We start from the raw sequence: 18,680 nt of genomic DNA, 5'->3' as shown, positions 1-18,680 counted from the left end.
GCATCTCCCCAGCCAAGCCCTGTCTGCTGCCTCTCCTCCCTCCCACATGCTGGCAGAGGGAAGAGCCAGGCTCTGACTCATGTGCGATCCTCCTCGCTGGGGGCTGGCAGGATAACTGGCTCATCTGCCTCAGCCCAGCACTGCCAGCACTTAGCACACAGCCAGCCAAGTCTCACAGCCCGCGGGGGGGAGCAGAGCAGGTGGGGAAACTGAGGCTGAGAAGGGTTTTTTTGGGGTGGGGGGACACAGTAAGAACATCCTAGGGTCCTGACTCCCAGTTCCCCATGCTCCAACCCCTAAGCCACACTGCCTCTTCCTGGCTACATGGGCCAGCGGTTCTTTCTCAAGAAGCCGAAGGGGCGTTTTGACTTCACATCACAGCTGCTCGGTGTGCTACGGATCCCGCAGGGGATAGTGCAGATTGGCACTGGGGCCTCAGGGAATAGCATGGGGATGAAGTAGGAATTTCCTGTAATGTTTTTAGGAACTATTTGGACTTTCAGAAAGCCTTTGACAAGGTCCCGCACCAAAGGCTCTTAAGGTAACTAAGGAGTCATGGGGTGAGAGGGAAGGTCCTCTCCTGGATCGGTAACTGGAGAGAGGTAAATAGCAGGTCCCAGGGGTCTGTACCAGGACCAGTCCTGTTCAACATAGTCATAAATGAGCTGGAACAGGGGGTGAACAGGGAGGTGGCAAAGTTTGCAGACGATACAAAGTTGTTTAAGATAGTTAAGTCCACAGCTGAGTGCAAGGAGTTAGAGTCACAAAACTGGGTGAAAAGAAAAGGAGGACTTGTGGCACCTTAGAGACTAACCAATTTATTTGAGCATGAGCTTTCGTGAGCTACAGCTCACTTCATCAGATGCAGCTCACGAAAGCTCATGCTCAAATAAATGGGTTAGTCTCTAAGGTGCCACCAGTCCTCCTGTTCTTTTTGCGAATACAGACTAACACGGCTGTTACTCTGAAACCTGGGTGACCGGGCAACAAAATGGCAAAGAAATGCACATTGGAAACATAATCCCAACCATACACATAGTGACGGGGTTGAAATTAGCTGGTAACACCCAGGAAAGAGATCTGGGGGTCACAGTGAATAGTTCTCTGAAAATTTCAGCTCAATGCGCAGCAGCGGTCAAAAAGGCTAAGAATACTTTAGAAACTATTAGGAAAGGGACAGCTAAGAAGACAGACAATATCCTAATGCCGCTATCTAAATCCATGGGATGCCCACACCTTGAATACTGCACGCAGACGTGATCACCCCATCTCAAAAACAATACAGTGGAACTGGAAAAGGTTCAAAGAAGGGCAGCAAAGATGATCAGGGTATGAAACAGCTTCCATACGAGGAGAGACTCCAAACATTAGAGCCGTTCAGCTTGGAAAAGAGACGACTAAGTGGGGATATGACAGAGGTTTATAAAATCATGACTAGGGTGGAGAAGGTGAATAGCGAAGTGTTATTTACTATTCACATCACACACAAACTAGGGGTCGCCCAATGAAATTGACAGGCAGCAGGTTTAAAACAAACATAGGAAAGTACTTCACACAATGCACTGTCAACCTGTGGAACTCTTTGCCAGGGATGTTATGAAGGCCAAGACTATAACAGGGTTCAAAAAAGAACTGGATAAGTTCACAGAGGATAGGTCCATCAATGGCTATTAGCCAGGATGGGCAGGGATGGTGTCCCTAGCCTCTGTTTGCCAGAAGCTGGGAACGAGCGACAGGGGATGGATCATTTGATGATTCCCTGTTCTGTTCATTCCCTCCGGGGCACCTGGCACTGGCCACTGTTGGAAGACAGGACACTGGGCTAGATGGACCTTTGGTCTGACCCAGTATGGCCATTCTTATGTGATAGCACCACCCCCGCCCCACAAGAAGCTAACTGCCACACTGTCTCCTGGACAGAAATGGCCTTCCTCAGAGCTGCTCTGCTCTGCCCTGGAGCATGAGCATGGGGGAGCCCTTTACTTCTCCTTCCAGCCAGTGTCACTGCAGGCTCTGTCTCCAGAGGCGCATTAGCAGCTGCCCTGGAGGGCTCAGTCCACCCCTGCTGGGTGATAGGGACCTGCAGTGCTCCCCCAGCTGCAGTTACAGGCCACCATGCCTTGCCGTCTGTCATGATGAATTGCTTTAACCCATAGCTCTGCACATAAGTGCAGCTCCACCCCCTCTCCCCAGTCTGGGCCTAGGATCCCCTCAGTGTGGATGGTAATCCCATGGGGCCAAGTGGGATGCAACCCTCTAGAAAGAGGAGACAGACTGGACAGGGTACTGATGGGAATAATGGCAGGGAATTCAAACACAGGGAAACGGGCAGGCCCACGGGCAGGGCCCTACCAAATTCACGGCTGTGAAAATCACGTCATAGACCACGAAATCTGGTCTTTTGTGTGCTTTCACCCTATACTGTACAGATTTCACAGGGGGGGCCACAGGGAAAACAAGTGTTTCTCAAATTGGGGGACCTGACCCAAAAGGGGGCTGCAGGAGGGTGGTCACGGTATTGCCACCCTTACTTCTGCACTGCCTTCAGAGCTGGGCGGCGGGAGAGCGGTGGCTGTTGGCCACACACCCAGCTCTGAAGGCAGCGCCCCGCCAGCAGCAGGGCAGAAGTAAGGGTAGCAGAACCGCAACCCCCGCTACAATAACCTTGCGACCCTCCCACAACTCCTTTCTGGGTCAGGACCCCGACAGTTACAACACTGTGACATTTCAGATTTAAACAGCTGAAATCATGAAATTTACAACTTTTAAAAACCTATGACCCTGAAATTGACCAAAGTGGACCATTAATTTGGTAGGGGCCCTACCCATGGACTCCAGTCTAACTTCAGAGGAATAAGTTCCTCGATGCCAGCTCTCAAACTCCTCAGCGAGGTGGGTGGCTTGAGAGAACAGAAAACAGTGGCTGTGGGAGGCATAATAATCCCCCCAGCTATACAGTGCCTGGGATCCCCAAGTGCTTTGCAGACTGTAGGATATATACAATTACTCACCCGCCAGAGAAATGCAGCCACCTCTGGGTGGAACACAGCAGCTGGCTAGCAGCTGACAGCAACACTGTAGAGACAGGAAGTGATGGAGAAGAGTTAGAAATAGAAAAGGGGAGGGGAAGTGAGGCCCAGAGGGCAGGGAGAGGGATTGGTTTGAATTTGGAAATGCCCTGCCCGGGGCTGGGACTCACAAAGGGAGTTGGAAGGCAGAGGACTTGCTTTCACACAGAAGGTTCCTTTTGGAAACTGGGCACAAGATCCTAGATAAACAAGTCTCTTATCAGCCAGGACCTTTGTGCCTCCATAGACAGCTTCACGGCCCCACCTCCTGGCTGCCAGGCCTGCCCTGTGACACAGGGAAGGTGAAGTAGGATATTTGGTTCTCAGAGGAGGGATCCAAAGGAGAAGGCAGCCCCATGCTGGGCAGGGCCAGCTCGTAGCTTTGCCCCGTCCCAGCCACTCTGCAGGGCTGGGGCAGAGCAGGATTTGAGCTTGTACTTCCACACCCAGGCACTGCAGCGCAGGAATAGCCTGGCGTACAACAAGGGTCGTACGTACAACAAGGGTCTGTGCTGGGAGCTCCTCTCAGCAGCTAGCCAGGGGACAAACACAGCAGATGGGAATGCCAAGCACCTGTCAAGCAGCAGGCCAGGACATCCACATTAAAGAAAGGCTGGTTCCTGGGGGTGGGGAATTGGATCCAGAGCCTTTTCCCTCCAGGGCCTTGGTTCTGAGGGCTGGATGCAGGCGCTGGGCTCCCTCTGTGTCAGCATTCCCACCAAAGCCCCAGAAACCTCCCTGAGGCTGGCAGATTATAAGGGCAGGCTGACACTTGAAACTCTGCCGCTAGGCTTCAGCAAAGACACTCCTGCGAGACGGATGGGAGAGCGCCTCCTGCTGGCGTCACCCACCCCCGTCCGCGAGAGGCGGGAGAAGCCCCCCTCGGCACAGTGCTGTCTGCACCAGGGGAGATGGATTTTTCTCACCAGAGCTGTCAGTTGATGGTCTAGACCTGGAGAATGCCAGGGACCCTGCAGCTCACAGCTGTGCTGGGTAAGCTCACGCTGGGCAGAGTTAAGGTTACACGGGCACCATCACCTCCCCCCACACATGCCCCTGAGCTTTCCTGGGCTCCTTGCGAGGGGGCCACAAAGAACAATGGGGGAATTTACACACCTCGTGTTGCACGCGTGTGTGAGACTCGAGCCTGGTGCAGGGCCCCCGTGAACCCACGGCCAGAGCCCACGCACGGTGCACCTGGGCTATGTCTGCAAAAGGCCAGGGCGGGGGGGTCAGCCCCAGTGCTATCCTCAGCCGCGGGGGCCACAGGCCAGGGCAGTCCCGGGGGGGGCCAGGCCGGGGGGGGCCTAGGCTGGGGGGGGTGACCCCAGCGCTATCCTCAGCCGCGGGGGGCCACAGGCCGGGGTAGTCCTGGGGGGGGCCAGGCCGGGGGGGACCTAGGCTGGGGGGGGTGACCCCAGTGCTATCCTCGGCGGGGGGGCCACAGGCCGGGGCAGTCCCGGGGGGGTGCAGTCCTCGGGGGGGCCAGGCCAGGGGGGGCCTAGGCTGGGGGGGGTGACCCCAGTGCTATCCTCAGCCGCGGGGGGCCACAGGCCGGGGCAGTCCCGGGGGGGTGCAGTCCTCGGGGGGGCCAGGCCGGGGGGGGCCTAGGCTGGGGGGGGTGACCCCAGCGCTATCCTCGGCCGGGGGAGGGGGGGGCCGTCACCATCCGCGCCCCGCCCCCAGCCTAGAGCATCCGCCCCGCCCCCATCACGTGATCCCGCCCGCTCCTGTCACGTGCTGGGGCGGGGAGTCCGGGCTGGTGCGGCGGGGGGCGGGGCTCTGAGCAGCGGACGGGATTGGAGGCGGGGGGCGGGGCTAGGCAGGGAATGGGCGGGGCCAGGGGCGGGGCTAGGCAGGGAATGGGCGGGCCCAGGGGCGGGGCTCGGTAGCTGCAGGCGGGAGCTTGTGGGGCTCAGGCCGGTCCTGACTCAGCCAGCGGGCGGCGGTACCGGGGGGCAGGGCCGTAGGTTCCCCGGGGGGCTGGTGCCGGAGCGGGGGTCGGTGCCCGGGGGGCTGGTGCCGGAGGGGGGGTCGGTGCCCGGGGGGCTGGTGCCGGGTCGGGGGTCGGTGCCCGGGGGGCTGGTGCCGGAGCGGGGGTCGGTGCCCGGGGGGCTGGTGCCGGAGCGGGGGTCGGGGATCGGTGCCCGGGGGGCTGGTGCCGGAGCGGGGGTCGGGGGTCAGTGCCCAGGGGGCTGGTGCCGGAGGGGGGTTCGGGGGTCGGTGCCCGGGGGGCTGGTGCCGGGTCGGGGGTCGGTGCCCGGGGGGCTGGTGCCGGAGCGGGGGTCGGGGGTCGGTGCCCGGGGGGCTGGTGCCGGAGCGGGGGTCGGGGGTCGGTGCCCGGGGGGCTGGTGCCGGAGCGGGGGTCGGGGGTCGGTGCCCGGGGGGCTGGTGCCGGAGCGGGGGTCGGGGGTCGGTGCCCGGGGGGCTGGTGCCGGAGCGGGGGTCGGGGGTCGGTGCCCGGGGGGCTGGTGCCGGAGGGGGGGTCGGGGGTCAGTGCCCGGGGGGCTGGTGTCGGAGCGGGGGTCGGGGATCGGTGCCCGGGGGGCTGGTGCCGGAGGGGGGGTCGGGGGTCAGTGCCCGGGGGGCTGGTGTCGGAGCGGGGGTCGGGGGTCGGTGCCCGGGGGGCTGGTGCCGGAGCGGGGGTCGGGGGTCGGTGCCCGGGGGGCTGGTGCCGGAGCGGGGGTCGGGGGTCGGTGCCCGGGGGGCTGGTGCCGGAGCGGGGGTCGGGGGTCAGTGCCCGGGGGGCTGGTGCCGGAGGGGGGGTCGGGGGTCGGTGCCCGGGGGGCTGGTGCCGGAGCGGGGGTCGGTGCCCGGGGGGCTGGTGCCGGAGCGGGGGTCGGGGGTCGGTGCCCGGGGGGCTGGTGCCGGAGCGGGGGTCGGGGGTCAGTGCCCGGGGGGCTGGTGCCGGAGGGAGGGTCGGGGATCGGTGCCCGGGGGGCTGGTGCCGGAGCGGGGGTCGGGGGTCAGTGCCCGGGGGGCTGGTGCCGGAGCGGGGGTCGGGGATCGGTGCCCGGGGGGCTGGTGCCGGAGGGAGGGTCGGGGGTCGGTGCCCGGGGGGCTGGTGCCGGAGGGGGGGTCGGGGGTCGGTGCCCGGGGGGCTGGTGCCGGGTCGGGGGTCGGTGCCCGGGGGGCTGGTGCCGGAGTGGGGGTCGGGGGTCAGTGCCCAGGGGGCTGGTGCCGGAGGGGGGGTCGGGGGTCGGTGCCCGGGGGGCTGGTGCCGGGTCGGGGGTCGGTGCCCGGGGGGCTGGTGCCGGAGCGGGGGTCGGGGGTCGGTGCCCGGGGGGCTGGTGCCGGAGTGGGGGTCGGGGGTCAGTGCCCAGGGGGCTGGTGCCGGAGGGGGGGTCGGGGGTCGGTGCCCGGGGGGCTGGTGCCGGAGGGGCAGCCCATCCATGGAGGAAAAGCGTATCCTGTGTGTTGGGCTGGTTTGCCTGGACATAATAAGCGTGGTGGACGTGTACCCGGCCGAGGACACGGACACCAGGTACGGGGGCTCGGCTCCCTGGGGACTGCAGCCCCTGGGGAGGCTGGCTTGGGGGCACGGAGGGGCTGAGCCCAGTCCCAGAGCTGGGCTGGGGGTGCTTGGCCGGGTCAGCCCCTGGGCTGCAGGCTCTGGGAGCCCTGCGCTGGCCCCACGAGCGGGTGGGGGGGTTGCCTTTGCCACTCACAGAAAACGTTCCCGGGGTCCTTCCCCTGGGGTGGTTCTGAGCCTCCCCATCTCCGTTTTCCAGCTGGGAGGGGTGAGGCGCAAGGGGCTGGGACTTAGGGACGTGGGGCTGGAGGGAAGGGACTTCCCGGGCATCTTGGCCAGGCAGCCCCGTCACATCAGCCCCTCTGGAATGGGAGCAAGCGCCACCTCACGCTGGCTGGGTTGTTCCCCCCCAGGCTGGGCATCCCTGTCGGAGCCAGGATACGTCGGGCTCTGGCTTCCAGGCCCTTGCTCACGCGCTAGCCCCAGGCCCTCTCTGGGCCATGAAAATCCACCTGGCGTTCAGGTGGCTGGCAAATACCCGGCTGGCAAATACCCGGCTGGCAAATACCCAGCTGGCAGGAGCAGGCCCGCCAGGGGGCTCTGGCCAGTGGGAATCTGGCGCCCTCTCGACCATCTAGAAATGGCTTTGCCTGTAGCCCGACTTCCCGGGCAGAGCAGCCCAGACCCCCTCGGGCCCTTGGGTTCCTCCAAGCCGCTCCCCTGCGCAGTGCCACCCCCGTGCACTGGCCGCGTGCAGCCCTGGGACCCCAGCCCCAAGTGCTCTCTGCGTAGCGCCATTGCCGCAGCCTCCCATTAAACTGGCTGCTCTGGCACAAGCTTCCTCTGCCCCACCCCATGCCTGTCAGCAAGCAGGGAACCCCCGGCCGGCTCTGTAAGTGCTAACTGCTCCCTCACCCAGCCAATGGGCCTGTTCCTGCGTGTGGATCCCGCTGAGCAGGGGCGACTGGGGTCCCGTGCGGGGCCGGGAGCCTGGTGCCCAGCCATGGCTGTCTGTCTTCTAGGTGCCTGTCACAGCGCTGGCAGCGGGGTGGCAATGCCTCGAACTCCTGCACCGTGCTGTCCCTGCTGGGGGCGCCCTGCGCCTTCATGGGCTCGTTGGCGCCAGGACACGCAGCAGAGTAAGTGATGAACCTGGTGCGGGCGGGGTCGGCAGGGCTGGGGTCCCACAGTGAGATGGGAGCCTGAGTGCCCAAGCCGGTGCCTCGGGTATCCTGCCATGGCCAGTGCCAGTCCCACTGGCACAGATCAGGGGGCCGTTATGCAGCTTGGCAGGTGCCCTGGCCCCCAGCACAGTGGAGTGAGAGAGAATCCTTCCTTCCAGGTGACGGGGCCCAGCAAGTTGGGGGCAGGGAGCCCACAGGCAGGACCGTCCCTTTCCTGGGTGGGGAGACGTGACACCTCCGCTGATCATGGGTGCTCTGGCTGCCTCCTTGTGCTAGGGGAAGGGGGGCAGATCAGACTGGGGGCTTCCTTTACCCTGAGTTTTGTGTACTCTGAAGGTTTGTGACGCCTGGTTTCCTACCCGGCCTGCTCTGACACCCCCCTGATGGGCCCTGTCAGGCCTTTTCCCAGTGGCTGGGCTGTCCGGCTCCTCGGCTGTACTGCCCTCACTCGGGGTCTGCATTCCCAGCTGGCAAGGGGCACCGGGATCGGGTGCAGGGGATCTTCTGCAGCGTTGGCAGGGGGGTTAGCATGGGTTGGTGCTTTTCTAAAATCCACATCTCCTTGGTAAGTGGTATGACCAGCTGCCATTTTGGTGTGACCCACCATAACCTGATGCGTCCATGCTCCCACAGTGGTCCCTGTAAATTACATTGCCATGGAAACAAGATGAGAGGGTTCCCCTGGGTCCCATCCAACCTTTTCCTCTGGGACTAAGGGACGCGAGATCCTCAAAGTCTGTTCTCCAGAGCCTCACTCAGGGGAGTGGGTATATCCACAGCCACAGGGCCAGCAGGGACCCCCCTGCCCACTGGCCCCATCTCCCTGCTGGGGAGTGACGGAGCCCCCAGCCCTTCCTGGGGAACCCCTCCCCCTGTCGCTGGCCCCATCTCCCTGCTGGGGAGTCTCTGGAGAGCCTTTCACCCCCACTCCCGGTTGTAGCCCTGGTGCCGCCCATGATCTGTGGGGCTCCCGGTGCAGAGGGGGCAGGTTGGGTGGCCGGTGCAATCGCTGCTGGGGACTGACTGGGCCCCCAGACCCGCTGCCTCCCCTCCAGCCCCCAGGTACTGCAGGACAGCGGCTCTCCCCTCCCGCGCTAACCCTCTCTGCGCCCCCTCCCCGGCAGCTTCGTCCTGGCCGATCTGCGGCGCTATGCAGTGGAGCTCACCCACGTGGTCTCGCACCCCGAGAGCTCCTTCCCCACCTCCATCGTCATCAGCAGCGTGAGCAGGGGCACCCGCACCATCCTGCACACAAACAGGTGCGTAGGGGCCGTGCCCGGTGCCCGCTGTGCCCGCCAGGATCTAACCCCTCTCTCCCTCCCCCCGGTCTCTCCCTCCCCCGCTAAGTTTCGTCATGGCGGACTTCCGGCGCAGGGGTGTGGATGTAACGCATGTGGCGTGGCAGAGCCGGGGGGACACGCCGTGCGCCTGCTGCCTTGTGAACAGCACCAGCGGCTCGCGGACGGTCACGCTCTACGACACGTAAGGCCAGGCACATCCGCCGAGCCGTCGCGCCAATCGCCCCTAGCCGGCGGGCAGCTCCCGTGGGGGGAACCCCAGTGCCGGGCCCTTGGGTCCTGCCTGTCACGGACGGGGGCTCGGGGGCCGTGCCCTCGGTCTCGCCTCGGCACTGCCCCGTCACGGGGGACCCATCCTGCATGGCTGATTGACTGATTCATCCACTGATTCTGCACACAGACGCCCAATCAGCTGCAGCAATGCTAATCCTGGCCGACCAATCAGCACCCGGTAATTTCACTGCCATAATTGGCACATCTCGATGGCCACTTGTCTTAGGAGGGGAAATCTGCATGTGGGACACCCGCTGCCTCCCCCGGGCTTATGGGGGGTTGCCCTGTGACTGCCCCCCTTTGCAGGTGCTCGGCGTACAGGGGGGCCCTGTGCCACCCCATACTGTACCTTGGGCTGGCCGCTGTAGCGGTGACCTCCCTGTGCTTGCAGGGCTGCGTCAGGGCCTTTTGCTGGCCCTGGGACAGGACGTTCCCTTGGGAACTCGCCCGGGCCGCACCAGCCCCACCCCTCCATTTCCTGGTGGGTGGTCTGGCACTGTGCTTGGAACAGGCCTGGCGAGCTGGGGTGCCCCCTGCTGCCTACCTCGGGGGTGAGCCCCATCTTTGTGGGGCTCCTCAGCCCGGCCCAGCGAGTTAGAATACATGGGAGAGGGCATCAGCACCCCAAGGAGATCCCCTCGGCCCCCCCAGTTAACGCAGCTCCCATGTGGGGCCGTCTCTTCTGCCCAGTGAGCTGGACCTCTGGCCCTGCACTGCTGGGACCAGCAGCAGGGACTTTGCCCTGGGACCCTGTTAACCCTTTGCTGGCAGGAGGGTCGAGCTGGGATCCAGCAGCCAGAGAACTGGGGGGAGCGGTTAGTGATTCACGGGGACCCAGTGCCATTGAGCTCTGTTCCCTGCAGCTCTCGTGTGCCTTGGCCCCTCGTTGAAGGGCGTCAGCGGGCACCCCCTGGCCCTGGGATCTCTGTGATCAAAGTCTGGCTGATGCCCTTTGAGATCAGGCCAGGGTCTCTCCTGCCTTCATCCCCTCGGTGGTTAATCATTGAATCTGTGCCTCGTTAACAGCCCAGCGCTGGGCAGAGTCCAGCCCCTCAGAGCCCCATACAGTCGCACCTGCCTGCCCTGTTGCTTGGTCTTTGTACCCCCCAGGAGCCCTGTGTGGGCAGGGGCCCCGCCAGCCAAGCGTGCAGTGGGAGCAGTGCCCAAGGGTACCGGGCACCATGGTGTCCTCTGGGGCAGGCTCCCCCTGTGTAGCTGGGCAGGCCAGGGAGGCTGCGTGGAAGGACTGCAAGTGCCCACAAGCCACGCTGTGTGTTGGGCCCCACTGCCTGGGAGCTCCACATCCTCACCCAGCTGGGGCCACTAGCCCGGATTCCCCAGCAGCTCAGTGACTGCAGGGGCGGGGCGTGAGCTAAAGACTAGTAGGGCCCCCCCCGTCCCCCTCAGCCCTAACCTCTCTGCTGGGAGAGGCCTCGTGCACCTGCCCTCTGACTTCCCTGTGTTTTCCCCCCTCCCCTGTGGGTTAGAAACCTGCCAGATGTGACAGCCCAGGATTTCGAGCAGGTCGACCTCACCCAGTACAAGTGGATCCATTGGGAGGTGAGTCCCTTCTCCTACTGGCGAGGCCCCCAGGGCCGGGGTGGCATCGTGCCACTGACTGTTCAGTGGCTCCCCAGAAGTGCCTGGCGCTGCCCGAGCGCAGAGGGAGGCTAGTCCCTACCCCAGGCAAGCGAAAGCAGACGCAGGCCAGAGGAGTGGGATGGCACATACATCTGCGTCCCCAGCTGCCACATGGGCGTGGTGCCCAGCCCAGGGCCATGTCATGGAGGTGCCAGGAGCTGAGATCTGAGGGGCGGGCCAGGCAGCGGGATGGGGAGGGGCTGGGCTGGTCAGCGTCGGGGTGGCCAGAGAGGGTGGTGACAGTAGCCCTGCAGGAGACGAAGACGTGGCCAGGCGCTCACTCCTTGGCACAGAAAGGAAGGGGCGGCTTGAAGTCGCAAGGAGGAAGCACCAGTAGGATTTAGTGACAGGGAAGGGCCTGGTTGACCTGGAATAGAGACTGGCCCCAGTGCTTCTGGCTAGGGACTGGGGGCCTGGAGGTGGGGTGGGAGGCAGACACGCCGGCTCGCTGCTTTCTGCTCTGCGCTTCCCTCTTCGCAGGCTGCTCCGTGCGGGACCTTGCTCCTGACTGGCTCCGGGTGTGGATGCTGTTATCTGGACTGAGTGCTTGGTGCTGGGTAGCCCTGTGTAGACAGGTCTTTGCTCATGCCAACTCCCGTTCTGTGGCCACATGGCCCAGGCCACCTTCCCATGCAGCACGAAGCTGCCGGGTGGCTTAGGCTGGGGTCTGCACTAAGGCACTGCTTCCCTCAGTCCCCACTGTGGCACTTAGCCCCAAGCCAGGCTGGCGAGCTGTGCCCAGGCCTGTGGGCGCAGGGGGATCAGGGAGACTGCCCTGGCTCTGCTGAGAGCTCTTCCTGCTTCCAGGGCAGGAACGCTGCGGAGCAGGTGAAAATGATCCAGCGCGTGGAGGCGCATAACCGGGCCTGCCCAGCCCACCAGAGAGTCTCTACGTCGGTGGAGGTGGAGAAGTCCCGGGAGGAGCTGTACCAGCTCTTCGGCTACGGAGACGTGGTAGGAACTAATGGTGTAGTGTCCCTGCCATCGACCCCTGTTCCTGTGTCCTGGCATGGGCCGGACACTGCAGGGGCTATCTGGGGGTGGTGGGGAAAGCTGAGCCAGAAGAGACCTCCCACTGGCTGTTGGGGAAGCCTTCCTGTCTGCCAGGGAGGTGGGTCTGGCTAGGGTATTTCACACTAGGCAGGACAGAGCCCTAGAGAATGGGCCGGAGGGACTATCCTGCCCTGGCAGGCCCAGCAGGTCACATCCAGGGTTCTCTGATGGGGCTGAGGAATGACACAGAGAGGACAGGGGGCACTGTCGGAGGGCAGGTGGGCAGGAGGGCTGGGAACCTGCTAGGGGCCAGGAATCTGGAGGTTGTATGAAAATGAGCCAGTGCTCTAAATTGCATATATGAATATGCATTACCTCAATTACACAAATAGCCCAAAGCGGTATCTGCATAACAGGCTGTCACGGAGTCCCCAGGCGATGCTCTGGAACTGCTCCCTACAAAGCCGTCAGGACTCTGGGGCAGTCGCCTTCCTGTGAGCAGCCTGTCTGCAGGACACACAGCTCACCCGGCTTCCACCTTCCTGGGTCTGACCTCGGAGCATTCAGCCTCCTCTGCCCCTCCCTGCGCTTCCCACAGCGAGTCCGCTCAGGCGGGGTCCTGGGGAAGCCCGAGGGTCCTGCCCCCCAACTCCGCAGGCAGACGGGACTCTCAGCCAGCCAGTAAAACAGAAGGTTTATTAGATGACAGGAACATGGTCTAAACGAGAGCTTGTAAGTGCAGAGAACCGGACCCCTCAGCTGGGTCCATTTTGGGGGGCAGCGAGCCAGACAACCACGTCTGCCCTTCACTCCATGTCCGCAGCCAGCCTCAAACTGCCTCCCCCTCCAGCCCCTCCTCCTCTGGGCTTTGCTTTCCCCTTTCCCGGGCCAGGTGGTCACCTGATTCCTTTGTTCTCCAACCCTTTAGCTCTCATCTTGCAGGGGGGAAGGGCCCAGGCCATCAGTGGCCAGGAAACAGGGTGTCGGCCATTCTCTGTGTCCAGACCCCTGCACACACCTGCCCTCTAGGGCTCTGCAAGGATCATACACCCTTATCCCACTGCATAGGGGAAACTGAGGCACCCCCACACAATTCAGAGGAAACATTAAGAACAGTCACACAGGCAACATAGCACTGCCCTGTGTGACCCCTGCAGAGGACATGAACCTGCAACCTCCAGCCTGAGCAGCTGCCTCACCCCGCACCCTTCGCTGCACCCTTCGCTGCACCCAAAACGCTAGATCACACTAGGGTGGGCTGGATTGTTTTGGGGGGGGGTGTTATGCCTTGGCTGGGCGGGGCAGCATTGACCTCAGCTGCATTAATGGGGTGAGGGATCCTCTCTGAAGCCCCATCTCTCAGGATATCTGGCTGCGGCACGAGCATCCCCTGCTCCTGGGGGCGGCTGGGATCAGAGGGGTCAAGGCTGTGGGGGGCAGAGAGCTTGGCTCTCCCAGCCTGTCTTGCTGGGGGGCTCCACTGCCTGGAGGGGGCGCCTATAGCGGGAGGTGTCACGGCCCAGAGCGAGGCCCCTGCGTGGGGGAAGCTAGAGAGTAGCACAACTGAGGCCTGCCCCATGGGGGTGCTGCAGGGGGCCAGGCCCCACCCACACCCGGGTGACAGAGTGTTTCCTTTGCGGGGTGCTCTGGGCAGCTGGCTCGTTCTCCGTGCCCTGGGGGGGGCGCTCTGAGCAGCTGGCTCATTCTCCGTGCCCTGGGGGGGTGCTCTGGGCAGCTGGCTTGTTCTCCATGGCCCGTGCCGGGGGAGGGGGGGCGAGCTCTGGGCAGCTGGCTCGTTCTCCGTGGCCCGTGCCTGGAGGGGGCATTCTGGGCAGCTGACTCATTCTCCGTGCCCTGGGGGGGCGCTCTGGGCAGCTGGCTTGTACTCCGTGGCCTGTGCCTGGGGTAGGGGGGCGCTCTGGGCAGCTGGCTTGTACTCCGTGGCCTGTGCCTGGGGTAGGGGGGCGCTCTGGGCAGCTGGCTCATTCTCCATGGCCCGTGCCCTGGGGTGGGCGGGCACGCGCTCTGGACAGTTGGCTCGTTCTCCATGGCCTGTGCCCGGGGGGGGGGTGCTCTGGGCAGCTGGCTCGTTCTCCGTGGCTCGTGCCCTGCGGGGGGCCGTGCCCGGGGGGGGCGCTCTGGGCAGCTGGCTCGTTCTCCGTGGCCCGTGCCCTGGGGTGGGGGGCCTACGCTGTGGGCAGCTGGCTCATTCTCCGTGGCCCGTGCCCGGGGGGGGCGCTCTGGGCAGCTGGCTCATTCTCCGTGGCCCGTGCCCTGGGGCAGGGGGGCGCACTCTGGGCAGCTGGCTCGTTCTCCATGGCCTGTGCCCGGGAGGGAGGGGGCGCTCTGGGCAGCTAGCTTGTTCTCTGTGGCCCATGCCCTGGGGGGGACGTGGCTTCTGGGCAGCTGGCTCATTCTCTGTGGCCCGTGCCCAGGGTTGGGGGGCGCTCTGGGCAGCTGGCTCATTCTCCGTGGCCCGTGCCCGGGGGGGGCGCTCTGGGCAGCTGGCTCATTCTCCGTGGCCCATGCCCTGGGGCAGGAGGGCGCACTCTGGGCAGCTGGCTCGTTCTCCATGGCCTGTGCCCGGGGGGGAGGGGGCGCTCTGGGCAGCTAGCTTGTTCTCTGTGGCCCATGCCCTGGGGGGGACGTGGGTTCTGGGAATGGCTCGTTCTCTGTGGCCCGTGCCCGGGGTTGGGGGGCGCTCTGGGCAGCTGGCTCATTCTCTGTGGCCCGTGCCCTGGGGGGGTCCGTGGCCTGTGCCCGGGGGGGGAGCTCTGGGCAGCTGGCTCGTTCTCCGTGGCCCATGCCCTGGGGGGGGCGCACGGGGCAGCTGGATCGTTCTCCGTGGCCCGTGCCCGGGGTTCGGGGGTGCTCTGGGCAGCTGGCTCATTCTCTGTGGCCCGTGCCCTGGGGGGGTCCGTGGCCTGTGCCCGGGAGGGGGAGCTCTGGGCAGCTGGCTCGTTCTCCGTGGCCCATGCCCTGGGGGGGGACGCATGGGGCAGCTGGATCGTTCTCCGTGGCCTGTGCCCTGGGGTGGGGGGGCGCGCGCTCTGGGCAGCTGGCTCGTTCTCTGAGGCCCATGCCCTGGGGGGGTCCGTGGCCCGTGCCCGGGGGGGGCACTCTGGGCAGCTGGCTCGTTCTCCGTGGCCCATGCCTTGGGGGGGGTCTGTGGCCCATGCCCGGGGGGGGTGCTCTGGGCAGCTGGTGCCAGCTCACTGCTCTGGGAGGGGCTGTCCAGGTGGGCACCTGCCTGTGGGAGACAGGACAGGTGTCTGGGGTGCCAGCGAGGAGGGGAGCTGATTGGCCAGCTGAGCAGTCTCACTAGCCAATCAGATGCCAGCTCCTGCATGGCTCAGGGGGCTGGGGCTTGTGGCTCCTGCTGAGCTCGCGGGGGGGTGTTGGGGCGGGGGCTGGGCACTGGGGCATCGGGGGCACTGGCTGGGGGGCAGGGGCTTGGTGCTGGCTCTGGGGCATTGGGGTCACTGGCTGGGGCAGGGGCTGGGCACTGGCTCTGGGGCATCGGGGGCACTGGCTGGGGGGCAGGGGCTGGGCACTGGCTCTGGGGCATCGGGGGCACTGGCTGGGGGGCAGGGGCTTGGTGCTGGCTCTGGGGCATTGGGGTCACTGGCTGGGGCAGAGGCTGGGCACTGGCTCTGGGGCATCAGGGGCACTGGCTGGGGGGCAGGGGCTGGGCACTAGCTCTGGGGCATCGGGGGCACTGGCTGGGGGGCAGGGGCTTGGTGCTGGCTCTGGGGCATTGGGGTCACTGGCTGGGGCAGAGGCTGGGCACTGGCTCTGGGGCATCAGGGGCACTGGCTGGGGGGCAGGGGCTGGGCACTGGCTCTGGGGCATCAGGGGCACTGGCTGGGGGGCAGGGGCTTGGTGCTGGCTCTGGGGCATCAGGGGCACTGGCTGGGGGGCAGGGGCTTGGTGCTGGCTCTGGGGCATCGGGGGCACTGGCTGGGGGGCAGGGGCTTGGTGCTGGCTCTGGGGCATCAGGGGCACTGGCTGGGGGGCAGGGGCTGGGCACTAGCTCTGGGGCATCGGGGGCACTGGCTGGGGGGCAGGGGCTTGGTGCTGGCTCTGGGGCATTGGGGTCACTGGCTGGGGCAGAGGCTGGGCACTGGCTCTGGGGCATCAGGGGCACTGGCTGGGGGGCAGGGGCTGGGCACTAGCTCTGGGGCATCGGGGGCACTGGCTGGGGGGCAGGGGCTTGGTGCTGGCTATGGGGCACTGGCTGGGGGGCACTGGTATTGTTCATTGGCTCTGGCTACCTGCCCCCGCCCCCTCACTCCCCTTCTTTCCTGGCAGGTATTTGTCAGCAAGGACGTGGCGAAGGACTTTGGTTTCCAGTCGGCTGCGGAGGCCGTGAGGGGGCTTCACACCCGCGTGAGACCAGGGTAGGCCTGGGCCACGTGGGCCCAAACTGGGAGGCTGAACCTGGCATGGGGGGGCCAGGGACTCACTGCCCTGCCCTGGGCAGAGCGACGCAGCCGTGGGCGGCCTCCAGGCCCTCCTCAGCCCACGCTGCCTGAGGCATGGGGGGAGCAGGACCCCTCTGCTCACCCCAGAGGAGGGGGCAGGGCCCAGAGCTGGCTCTGGAGGGTACCGGGCGCGGCTGGCTGCGGTGAATGGGCCGGTGGGTTCAGAGCGGTTCCCGCGGGGCCCTGCCTGGGCTGGGGGCAGCTGGCCGAGCGGGGGCGGGGCGGGCTGTGGGGTCACGGTCACGCTGCACTGCTGTGCCCCCAGGGCCACTGTCATCTGCGCCTGGGCCGAGGCAGGGGCTGACGCGCTGGGGCCGGACGGGGAGCTCGTCCACTCGGACACCTTCCCCCCAGAGACCATCCTGGACACGCTGGGCGCTGGAGACACCTTCAACGCCGCCGTCATCTTGGCCCTGTCGAGAGGTGGGTCTGCGCTGCTGTCGGGGGCCTCTCCCTGCCAGCTCCGCCACCGGCTGACGGGCGGCTTCTTCTCCCGTGACAGGGCAGAGGCTGCAGGAGGCGCTGACCTTCGGCTGCCAGGTGGCCGGCAGGAAGTGCGGGGTCCACGGGTACGACAGCATCGTGTGAGCTGGAGGAGGCTGCGGCTGGGGCTGCCGAGCTGGGATTTCCTAGGGCGGGAGGGCTGAGCTGCCCGCCGGGTGCCACGCTGCCCTGGCACTGTACCAAGCCCTGTGGGTCCCCTCCCTGTCCAGTGGAGCCAATAAACACTTGGGAACAGCTGCTGCGCCCACTCTTCTCACTGCAGCCGCAGTCCGGCCGCCAGGGCCCGGCGGGCGAGTTCCCAGGGTGCTGCTGAGCTGGCCAGACGGACGTCGGCATGTGAGCTGTGCCCGCCCAGGAGCCCCCTCCCCAGCCTGGGGTGGGCAGTCGGAGCCGTGGTGCAGCTGTTCCTGTGGCTAGCAGACCCTCCTGCCTGGGGTTGGCACTGGCTCCTGGACCCCCAGGAGGGGGCTCCCCGCTGCTCCCCGCCTTAGAGGAAGCGCAGCGGGGGGAGCTGCCTCTCTGCAGAACAGGCTCCTCATGCCAGGGGCTGCCAGGCTTCCTGCCCAGGCCGCTTCCCCCTGATACCAGCTCGAGCCCCTGGCAAGATGGGTGAGGGGTTGGGGGTAGGTGGGGCCATCTGAAGGAGGGGCTGCCCCCGCTCTGCCCTCTGGGCTCCCAGGCCCCAGCCTCCATTCTGACTGTGATTGGGGGTGTCCAGCTGTCGGTCGAAGTGCTCCAGGGCCTGGCTCCCAGGGAGCTCTCCTCAGCATGGTGCCTGCCCACCCCAGCGCCCGGAGCAGGCAGGGCTAAGTCTGGCCTCAGGGGAGCGGGAGGTGCCCAGGAACGGTGGCCATGGGCTGAGTGGAGGGACTGGCCTGGGGCCAAGGGGCGAGGAGGGCCCTGGAAGGCCCCCTGGCTGTTTGGCTGGGCTCTCATGGGGTGGGGCAGTCTCAGAGCTGGCTGGGTGGACCTGGCCTCCTGCCCGCCTCATGGCAGCAGTCGTTAGTGGGGGCAGCTAGACCCTGGCTGGGGGGTACACTGCTCCCCTTCGGGCTGGCCACTGGGGCTGTGGTGCCCGTCTCAGGGGCAGGGCAAAGCTCCTGCGCCAGTCACTGAAGGAGGCAGGGGTTAAACCCCTGGCTCTCCCCAAAGGGAATGGCCCCCGGTATAGCTGATGGAAGCACCCCCACTTTCTCCCACCCTCTGGCTCGGGGCCTGTGGGGCCCTGCAAAGGAGGCAGAAGGCTTGTGCCAGGCCCTGCTTCCAGAGGGATGGGCTAGTTATAGAATCATAGAATATCAGGGTTGGAAGGGACCCCTGAAGGTCATCTAGTCCAACCCCCTGCTCGAAGCAGGACCAATCCCCAGTTAAATCATCCCAGCCAGGGCTTTGTCAAGCGTCACCTTAAAAACTTCTAAGGAAGGAGATTCTACCACCTCCCTAGGTAACACATTCCAGTGTTTCACCACCCTCTTGGTGAAAAAGTTTTTCCTAATATCCAACCTAAACTTCCCGCACTGCAACTTGAGACCATTACTCCTTGTCCTGTCCTCTTCCACCACTGAGAATAGTCTAGAACCATCCTCTCTGGAACCACCTCTCAGGTAGTTGAAAGCAGCTATCAAATCCCCCCTCATTCTTCTCTTCCGCAGACTAAACAATCCCAGCTCCCTCAGCCTCTCCTCATAAGTCATGTGTTCCAGTCCCCTAATCATTTTTGTTGCCCTTCGCTGGACTCTCTCCAATTTATCCACATCCTTCTT

General features: G+C 64.9%; 1 protein-coding gene across 3 annotated transcripts; it reads left to right on the top strand.

The window, feature by feature from the left end:
- Positions 1–6,424: 6,424 nt before the first annotated feature.
- KHK (ketohexokinase) lies at positions 6,425–17,154 on the top strand. 3 transcript variants are annotated; one of them, XM_084625086.1, is made up of 9 exons: positions 6,425–6,552; positions 7,563–7,679; positions 8,849–8,983; positions 9,423–9,473; positions 10,783–10,855; positions 11,744–11,890; positions 16,241–16,329; positions 16,679–16,836; positions 16,916–17,154. In XM_084625086.1, exons 1-9 carry the CDS (start codon positions 6,461–6,463, stop codon positions 16,999–17,001), a joined length of 948 nt encoding a protein of 315 aa, XP_084481212.1. In that variant the 5' UTR covers positions 6,425–6,460; the 3' UTR covers positions 17,002–17,154. The 3 variants fall into 3 exon arrangements, with proteins under 3 accessions (XP_084481212.1, XP_084481213.1, XP_084481214.1); XM_084625087.1 differs by lacking the exons at positions 8,849–8,983; positions 9,423–9,473 and adding an exon at positions 9,072–9,206; XM_084625088.1 differs by lacking the exon at positions 9,423–9,473.
- The last annotated feature ends 1,526 nt before the right edge of the window (positions 17,155–18,680 follow it).

Source organism: Lepidochelys olivacea (genome assembly GCF_965140295.1).
Source record: "Lepidochelys olivacea isolate rLepOli2 genome assembly, chromosome: 3".
Lineage (NCBI taxonomy): Eukaryota > Metazoa > Chordata > Testudines > Cheloniidae > Lepidochelys > Lepidochelys olivacea.
The sequence above is the reverse complement of the archived record's forward strand: the minus strand, read 5'-3'. Positions and strand labels throughout refer to the sequence as shown.

Bases quoted from the DNA above. Each gene is read 5' to 3' on its own strand.
- KHK (XM_084625086.1), top strand. From the start codon at position 6,461: ATGGAGGAAAAGCGTATCCTGTGTGTTGGGCTGGTTTGCCTGGACATA. The intron at 6,553-7,562 runs GTACGGGGGCTC...TCTGTCTTCTAG, and splicing joins GCCGAGGACACGGACACCAG to GTGCCTGTCACAGCGCTGGC. The intron at 9,474-10,782 runs GTAATTTCACTG...CCTGTGGGTTAG, and splicing joins GGCCGACCAATCAGCACCCG to AAACCTGCCAGATGTGACAG.